The sequence below is a fragment of the Alosa sapidissima genome, chromosome 4, assembly GCF_018492685.1.
Source record: "Alosa sapidissima isolate fAloSap1 chromosome 4, fAloSap1.pri, whole genome shotgun sequence".
Classification (NCBI taxonomy): Eukaryota; Metazoa; Chordata; class Actinopteri; order Clupeiformes; family Clupeidae; genus Alosa; species Alosa sapidissima.
In genome coordinates this window covers 22,693,238-22,702,788 of record NC_055960.1, presented here as the reverse complement: position 1 = coordinate 22,702,788, position 9,551 = coordinate 22,693,238, and the positions used below count along the sequence as shown (strand labels likewise).

The window sequence follows — 9,551 nt, the reverse complement described above, 5'->3', positions numbered from 1 at the left end:
TGTTATTTGTACCCATCTCTCCTTAACCCTTTTCAAATCTTCTCAGTGTCGTACATGCATTGCAATTTTTTTTATGTTCACGAAATCAGTTAGAGTCAAAGTTATCAAAGATGTCTCATCACTGAGAAAGCAACTCAGCAGCCAACTTAGTCCACCTTGAGATGGAATAGCTGAGGTAGTTTTAACCATGACCGGCTAAAGTTCCCTTTTCAGTGTATGTGCCAGAGGGGACATCTCGACGTGGCTGCATAGCAGAGGGATGAGTGCTGGCATTCATGATGGCCAAACGGGGAAAAGAAGGAGGAAAGAAGAGAAGATACTAACGTTAGTTCTGATCCGAGCAGGACAGAGAAGTAGGTGCTGCGAATAGTGTCACAGGGTTTCATAACCAAAGCAGCGAAACCTTCAAAGGCCTTAAGACAAAATGGGGAAAACATGCAGTCATGTTCTCACAAGTTAGCAAAATAGTTGCTCTAAGTTATGTGAGCATGTTTAAACTCCTCCAACACCACAGGTTGGTATTTGATGTGGGTTGAACGGCAGAGACGCATTTCACCACCGGAGGGCAGCCTCTAGCTACTCAGCCCTGACACACACAATAGCAAATGATTCTGGGACCTCTAAGAATATGGTGTTTCACATACATTGAAACAAGAGCTGGGGAGGCAAACGAAAGGGGGCTATTTTAGATAATGGATTCAAACTGGCTGGGAGGGTTCCTGTGATGTGTGTGTGTGTGTGTGTGACCTATAAGCCTCCTCACAGCTCAGATTCCTTGGAATTGTTGAAGACTGCCAGAGGGCATTGAAATGACAGGAGATGGATTCTTCACCAACTGAGTGCTCAGACTTGCTCTGGCTCATGCATCAGCAAAAGTCTAGTGACTTACTAATAGTAAATCTAGGACAAGCAACCCAGAGAACATGCACTGTGGTTGCCAAATCAGTGAGTTCAGGTGATGCAAATGAGGCGTGTCAACGGAAGACTGCAACATTTGGCTGAATCCACCTGCCAAAATGACAAATAGGCAGGTCACCAAGTAAGGAGAAAAAGGATACAATAAAATAATTTGTATTCCCCCTGTCCTGACTTGAATGAACGATGAACGTGCTCTTTTTTAGTAACTGGCTTTTGTAGACTCATTATCCCAGTGAATTAAAAAGGTTCAGTAAAAACCATTAAAGTACAGCCCCCCCGTTCCCCCCCCCTCCCCCCAACAACTCACTCTATTCAGCCTACTCTGTGTTATGCTTCAACAGCAGCTGGGGAAAAGTGTCCTTCATCAGAACATCAGCACATCTCCACGTTAAAAATAGACAGGGTTGACAGGAAGGCACGACAAGAAAGAGCATCGGAATGTCCAGAAAACAATGGGGCCTATTCATCATATTCCCAGCACATCTCAACAAGCAACAAAAAGAACCCAAGTCCAGATGGTAGACTCTTATGTAATGAGGATACGCTAAAATGAGCGAGTTTGGGACTTATATTTGGCCTCCAAGGGTGCCCTCTCTAACATTGTGAATGTGGGAATGCCATCCAGAGCCCAGGGATGTTTGTGCAGAGCGCATCTGCTTGTGGTATTTGCTTTCTGTGCGACATGCTTGTGTATACTAGCAGTCCTGCAGGGATGTCCCCTGTCAGGGAGGAGAAAGTAACCATAAAAGAGAGGAAAAAAAACATCACCACAAGAGAGAATGCCCTTTGGGGTGTGCTTTTATGGAGAAGATACTGTGTGTCTTTGTTGGAATGAGTGTGAGTGTTTGTGTGAGAGAGAGGGAGTGAGAAAGTGTGTGTGTGTGTGTAAGAGAGAGAGAGGAGAGACAGAGAGCATGTGTGTGTGTATGAGAGAGTGTCTGAGTGTGTGTGAGAGCATGTGTTGTGTGTATGAGAGAGAGAGAGAGAGCGCTGATTTCTTCATGTGTGCATGGCCAGGCCTATGCTATTGCACCTCCACCACCCCTCCAAGGTGACACACGGCTGCCTGCCATCATGGCTGAGGGAATCTTTTACATTCCATTTCATCACTCACCGCACTCCTTCATCAGCTTCATCAAAGCAACACAACACATCTGTGATCATCACACCCACAATGAAACCATGACCTTGACGTGCCTGGCTCTGTTCTTTACCAACTGAGCCACAGGAGATCAATGTAAATCCTGTACAATGTACAGAATCGGTAAGGTTGATTCAGACCAAGTGAGGCTTACTTGACTGGTTTGTTTTCAAGCTGGCTAGAGAGTGTCATGGAAGGACATGACTATAGGAGGCAAACTGCAGGCGTTGAAAGCACAGTCTAGTTGGCAGCACTGCAAGAGTTGTACGAAATTTACAGAAAGAGAAAAATGAGCGGAGAGAGGGGGGGGGAGAGAGCAAGAATGCAACCGCCTTTCTTCCTTGTCACATCACTGTCTGCCGAGAGACAGAGAGCTGCTACCAGGCAAAACGCCTCCTCGCTCCACCCAAGCAACCCGAGCCAGGTGCGGCCCGTGATAGCACTGTGCGGGATTTCATTTCAAAAGGACACGTCGATCCTTAGGAATCAGGTCCGTCCGAGCGGCTCCTCGCTCTCCCGGGGAGCAGTTAGCTCCATTACCCTACGCGACGCAGAAAGAAACCAATCAAGTGCGCGTGCAATAGACGGGCGGCAGGGAGGTTATATAACGGGGCCTCTGGGGCGGCGTGTCAAATGCTTGCCACGGGATGGAGGTGAAACGCGTGTAATGAGGGACGTAATTTAAGGATCGATTCGGGATTTAACCATCCATTAATTAAGGGGACATGAATACGATTTGATTTTAAAGTGAACTGGCAGTCTGGCACAGACTTTTTTTTTAATTAGGAGACACAGTACTCAAAAAATCCTCCATAGAATCCTCCATAGCTAGAGCAAGATTGTGTCGTGAAGCCTTGCGCACGCGCATTTCTGCCGAAATAGATGCCCGATAAGTGCCCAAAAAGCCTGTCACAAATCTTGAGCGGTGCGGCCTTTGAAGAAGACGATGGAATATTGCAATTAAAAATGCAAGACTAATGATTATGCGCCTCATATCGAAAGCACTCGTCAAGGTTTAGAGAGGTGAGACTTATACAGCATCCTGCTATGTCCATTCTTAGAGAGGACATAGCAGTGGCCAAAGTGGCTTGTCCATCAACCCTGGATTTATTCTTTTGACTTGATTCAATCTTTTCCTGCTGGTTAACCTGGGAACACCCAGAGACCACAACTACACAATTGCGAGTGGGTCTGGAAAAGGTTAATTAACTTACGACTTCCAGCAGGGGCGTAGCAGTGAAATTAAACTTAAATTGGTACAGTAAACCAAGGATTTAAATGCTGTTATGTACTCAATTCCAAAGAAATACACGTCCATGCCGGATTAGCAATAGTATTTGCGTGCCCGTGCTTTAGGGACATTGGAAACGGTCCCTGGGCCAGACGGAAGTGCAGAGCAAATCCCAAATTTGCCGAAAGGTTGTATGGGTATTCCCAGGCTAATGGTTAACTACACTGGGAACTAAAAAGGCTTTGAGGGAGATACATGGAAATATTCTCTGTATGCACACATTTCTTTGTTTTCATACACACATCACTTGTTCAATGCCACGATTGAAGTTATGAGTTTCAGTTTTCTTTTTTGGAAGTTTCAAAATGATCAGAAGACATGTGAGGTGTGTTGGTTTCATCATCATTTATTCATACATTAACACATTTCTCATGAAATCTCTAGCCGGCAGACACCAACTAGAGAGTGTTTATGCAATGATGGGTGCAAAGCGGCTGTCAACGACACAATCATCATCATCTTCATCATTATCATCATCAGTAGGCTATAATAATCATCATCATTATCCATAACAAGCGTAAATAATAAATCTTTAATATTTGACATATCCCACCACCAAAATAATAATCAACCCCAGATTCAGATTAGAAAGTCGATGAGGGTGGGAGAAGGACCCAATGTGGTACGAGAGACCCCACAGAAGTCCTGGGTAGGTTTGTTCAGCAACACTACATCCAACAAGATCTGCAGGGCTCTGCCCTGACACTTAAACACAACATGACTCAGATTACACACAGCAACAATCGTGCATGGACAACCAGGAGATCAGGAGGTCATTCGGTCTGGTTTGTATGTGGCTGTGGCTGAGTGTGGGTTGGTCTCTATGTGTGTGTGTGTGTGTGTGTGTTAGAGAGAGGGAGAATGTGACACAAAGTGACAAACCATATGAGCAAACATAGAAATGGAGGGGACAAATGACATAGTGTAGAGGCAGAGGGAGAAAAAGACAGACAGAGAAAGAGGGAGAGCTGCTTGCTAGTGTATGTTTGTTTGATCTTATGTACACATGATTCTCAAAATGGGCATGAGGTCTCCATCTGGACTTGGTCATCCGTCTGAGGTGCTAACACAGAGCAGCTGCCCCCCCCCCCCCCCCCCCCCCCCCCAATCTGTAGTTCTTCCTCTGCCAGTACCACGCTACTCTCAGACGCTTGTGTTGCGTTACTGCATGCCGGTGGGTTTTCCCGACGTTCGTTATGCATGCATTTGGATAGGATCAGTGCTGCAGTGGTGGTTGGTGATGCTTTGAAGCTGCAGACGGCTCCTAAGAGCCCGGAGAGCCCAGCGTGGCTTGGTAATTGAGCCTTGGAGAATAACAGGGCACCAAGTGTTTACACTGCGGAAGTGGCAAACATGCCTTCAGGAAATACACCTTCATATGACACATGCACACCCCCACATCCTGACAAACATCTGAGAACAGAGGAGGGACATGCACATACACATACACACACACACACACAGACAGTCTTCTAAGCTCATACTTGTATCTACTCTGCCAGTGGCTCAGATCTGTGGTCTTGTTGTGCACTTCCCAAATCAAGTTGCATTGTGCAGCTCTTATTTACAGAGCCCTGGGGGAAGAAATCAGTGGAAAACCCCTTGCGCATACAGTTTTGCAGACTTAGCAGTCTGCTAACAGCCATCTAAACCTGCCCTACAAACTTCATTCAAGACACACGGCGCTGCCTCAACCCCTTTAGGAGGACGTATAAGGAATGATGGAGCACTGAGAAATGGACGTAAGCATGGACGAGGTCAGTGGCACAGAGCCGTGGCCATGGGGACAGGATGGGAGGTGTGTGATATGTAGAGATAAAAAGAAAAACGAAAAGAAAAACAAAAATAACACAGTCACAACAACGACATTAGCAACAGTTTGCCACCTTCCTTGCATCCCCCTAGCAGCAGGTGCACAGCCTGTGTGAGAGGATCTCTCTCTGCGGCCTGATTCACAAAAAGACGGACAGGTGGATGGAATGATGCACACATACACACACATATATGGCAGTCACTTAGAAGCAAATAGACAGCAAAGCGTACAAACAGACACATCTGAAGCCCCCCCCACCCCAAAAAGACGCACGCGCACCCACACACACACACACACAGCTATCCCCTAACCCACACACACACAAGCCCACAGACACACTGACATTCACAATTACTGCTGTAGCTAGATACTTCGTCTGCCTGTACTACTGGGTAGAAGGGAGCAGCAGCAACAGCAGCCGACACGTCCACTTGCTCCTGAGGAGGGGTAAAGCCCAAAGAACCACACACCCGACTCCAGCTGCTGACCGCAAGGAGTGGGAACAGAGCAACGGCCAGGTCTCTGCTTTTAGAGTGAGGGGAGGAGTAGGGGAGGGAGGAGGGGATGAAAAGGTCGGCCACTACCAGCACAAGATGCTCACTGCACCAAATCACATCAAATAAAACATATAAAACAAGAGGGTGGCATAGTGGTGCTAGTGGGACTCCACAAACACACCAAAGCCCATTGCACAAAGAAGAAGTAAAAAGGCGACACGTTTACTACGATGACCCCTGCTGAGAGGAATCATCTTCTGCATTCCAACCTTTATATTAATTGTATTGTTATTTGTATGTCATTTTGGACAAAAGCATCTGCTAAATCCCATAACCATAATCATATGAAGAATGGTTATAGATAGTGTGTGTGGGCACTGTCTTCTGGTCATTGCAACTGGGGAAATTGATTGTGGACTGTGGAGAGATTGCAAATGATCCCCTTCATAAAGCTTTGAGAAACCAATACAGGTGCCTTGGCTGTGCTTAAGTCTGTCTTTCCCATTCTCTCACACACACACACACACACACACACACACACACACACACACACACACACACCAGTCTTTGTGATTTCCACACCCTCACATATCCAAGGGCTACCATAAACAATACTGCCACAAAACCAAATGTCTTATATCAGACATTAAACCTAAAGGACAGAACATTTGCTTTGTTTGGTTTTTTTTATACACCCTGTATGCTTTGTATTATCTGATTTTTTTTTTTTATTATCTGAAGTCAGTAGATGTGGTGGTCTTCAGCAGAAAGAGGAATCAATGGCAGCATCAGCAAGTTCTCCGCCACATTCTTGACTTTTTTTCTTTTCCTTTCCTTTCCCTTCCCACAGTGGTCAACTCCCGGGACAGTGCGAGCGAGCGCGTCTATAGGCGGACGGTGTTGATGCGGAGCGGCTGGACGTTCTTGCCGTTGGCGTGACTCTGGCCGGGGCTAAAGTAAGGGTAGAGCTTGGCGGGGAACTTCTCGCGGTAGGTGTAGAGCCAGGACATGTCGTCGGCGTTGTAGAAGACCAGCAGACCCTTGGGGTAGTCCAGGTAGACGCCCACCTTCTCCAGCTTGCTCTTGACGTTGAGGCGCGTCCAGGGCTCGGTGCAGGCGCTGTACTGGTTGCCGTCGTGCATGACGATGCAGTAGAAGCCGCGGCTGGGCTGGATCTGGATGCTGCCCTTGCGCGACACCGTCTCGTTGGCCACGCCGATCATCCACTGGGTCTTCTCCGACACCATCACCTCCCAGTAGTGGACGCCGGCGCCGAACGCCTCCGAGCCCAGCACCGACACCTCCACGTCGAAGCGCCGCGGCGAATCCTGCAGAGGCTGCGGGTGCAGGTTGCCGTACGCCACGATGGTGCAGTCGTCGGACAGGATGAGGCGCTGGTGCGCGGTGATGGGGTCAAGGGTCAGCGCCGCGGGAACTGGAAGAGGAGAGACAAACAACAAGGCGGAGATAAGCCTTTGCAGCATCAGGTTAAGTACATCAAGTTAAAGATGGAATTTACGGTTCATAACGTGAACCATGACTAGTACACACATGCTGCTCAAATACAGATTGCCCATTTATTAAGCTTGTGCAGTAGCAGCAACAAGGATTACTGATAGGTGGATAGATAGATACTGTAGATAAATAGATACTTTTATTATTTATTATCTCTGCAGGGGAAATTCAGATGTCCAGCAGCCGTGTGTTGTCTACCAACAAACATTCACACTGCAATACACTCATAAAAACCGTGATCTGTACATAATTTGTATGAAAATGAGCTAAAGGGTAAAAAGCATTACTAGTTGAACATGCAGTATCCACAGATGAAGATTAATCTAGAACTTTAGTTTCGAATGACTAATATTAGAAGCCTATCTAAAGATGGCCTATTGATTTAGCTTTAATTGATGAGAATGAGCTTTAACATGAATACGTAGTCTTCACAAACACATGACTAATACATGTTTCACATAGTTACACAGATAACTATAAATCATACTAAGAAAAGAGTAACCATAATTGTTTATTGATTCTGAGATGCAGGAGGTGACTACTGAGGGTTGGAGTAACATGAAGTAGATAGTCTTCTCATAAATCATGAATACATGTCCTATACAGATTCCCTATTAAATCTTACCTTTACTACAGCTGGAATATGCTGCATACTGACCAAAATAAAAGTTGCTCTTTAATATTGATAACTTTAATCTTGCCTAAAAAACAAGCATTATGCCATAATTGCATTCTGATTGTTTCATCTAATTTAAATGTACGTCTTCGTTGCCAGTTGCCTTTGCCAGTCTCGCCTGTGCAGTTGCAAATTACTGGAGAGACAGCTTTAAACAGCAGCACATCTGAACAACATGCTCACTGATGTTCCCTGGCTTTGAACAGCTAAAGTACACAAAGTGCAGCAAAAGCAAAAAGAAAGACAGCGGGGCAGCAGAGTGACAGAAGAGTAAAGTGCTACTAGGAGAATGGAATGACAAGCTAAGAAAACACATCGGAGAGAACATATGAGGGGGGCTGGTGGAGTGAGGGACAGAGACACCTTGAGGGCGACAGAAAGAGGGACATTAAGGGTCCAGTAATGGGAGCGGTGAACATGAGACGAGCAGAGATGACCGGCTTGTCGAAAGAGTGAGGCAATTCAGAAGGCAAGGCTAGTGTGTGGTATAGGAAAGGGTGAAGGGGCGGAGGGAGAAAAGAAAAACAGAAAAATAGAACATGTCTTTTGCTCTCAGCAGGACATTAGACAAGACAAAGAGGCATAATCAACAGCAGCAGCAACAACAACAACAACAACAACAACAACAACAACTGCCTCTTTCATCCAGACTTCCCATCGTGCTCTACTCCCTGAGCTCATCTGCCAGCATGTTAGCGCTCGGGCTAACAGTGATTTACCAGACTCTATTCCCCCCTCCACCACCACAACACTTCAGCCAGAGATGGGGAGCAACCTGACGGAGCACCCTCCCCGCCCTCTACAAAAACGCTTGAATTTCCCCTAGGGATCAATAAAGTATCTATCTATCTACTTTCCAAGGGAGAAGCAGCGATAGCAGCTGGCCTGTTGGAGAGTTCTCCCCCGCCTCCTAAAACACTTTGGCGGGGAGGGGCAACGATGGAGAGCTGTCTGGCACCCCGCTGTGCCGGGCTAGATCAAATGGGCCGAGAGGAGGAGGAGGAGGAGGAGGGGGGAAGGAGGAGAGGAAGGGGAGAGGAGGAGAGAGGACGCCGCTTCCAGCTCTGCCCATCACTGGTGCTGATGCAGCTGGACCCCTTGCTGAGGGGCAGGGAGACTGGGCCACTTGCGCTGCTCATGGCTGCTGCTTCATCACATTTCAGGCGAAACTTCTTCTCCTCTACTTCCAACACCACTTCTGGCACTGCTACGAATGCTGGCCAATACCACGACTATGAGCTCATGTCTTTTATCTGTCAGATATGATGTTAAATTAGTCTTTTAGTCAGAGCTATAAAGACCACCAATGCTCTTTTTATCAAAGCCGTTGCAGAGCAGTGCTGTTGCACATCCAATTCTTAAATGCTAAGAAGTAGCAGAAGCTGTGAAGCTTTGTGGTTTGGCTATTTAGTCAAGCTTGGCTCTGTGAAAAACTTGGACAATGGAAGCCAGTGTGAAGCGGTGTTGTTCTGCATGTCATGAACACAAAAAAAACTGCTTTCCAACTGTGTAGGCAGCAAACACCGTAAGAGGATTTCAGGGCAGCAGCAGACTGTTTTTTTAAAGGGGAAATGAAATGAATGGGTGCCATATTGCTCATTCAAAACAGCTGTTGCCAAATCCATAAGAAAAGAGGGAAAAAAAACATGACCATCATCATCCCATTATGTATTACTTTAGCAATGGGGGATGTGCAGTCA

The 9,551-nt window shown here is 46.6% G+C and overlaps 1 protein-coding gene across 2 annotated transcripts in view; it reads right to left on the bottom strand.

Annotated features, from left to right (window-relative positions):
- Positions 1-3,676: 3,676 nt before the first annotated feature.
- The window catches only part of trim62.1 (tripartite motif containing 62, tandem duplicate 1), a 57,983-nt gene continuing 52,108 nt past the window's right edge, over positions 3,677-9,551 (bottom strand). For both annotated transcript variants that reach the window (XM_042090656.1, XM_042090657.1), the window contains one exon: positions 3,677-7,095. In XM_042090656.1, the coding sequence (XP_041946590.1) occupies positions 6,545-7,095 (551 nt within the window). In that variant the 3' untranslated portion in view covers positions 3,677-6,544. The remainder of the gene's footprint in view (positions 7,096-9,551) is intronic.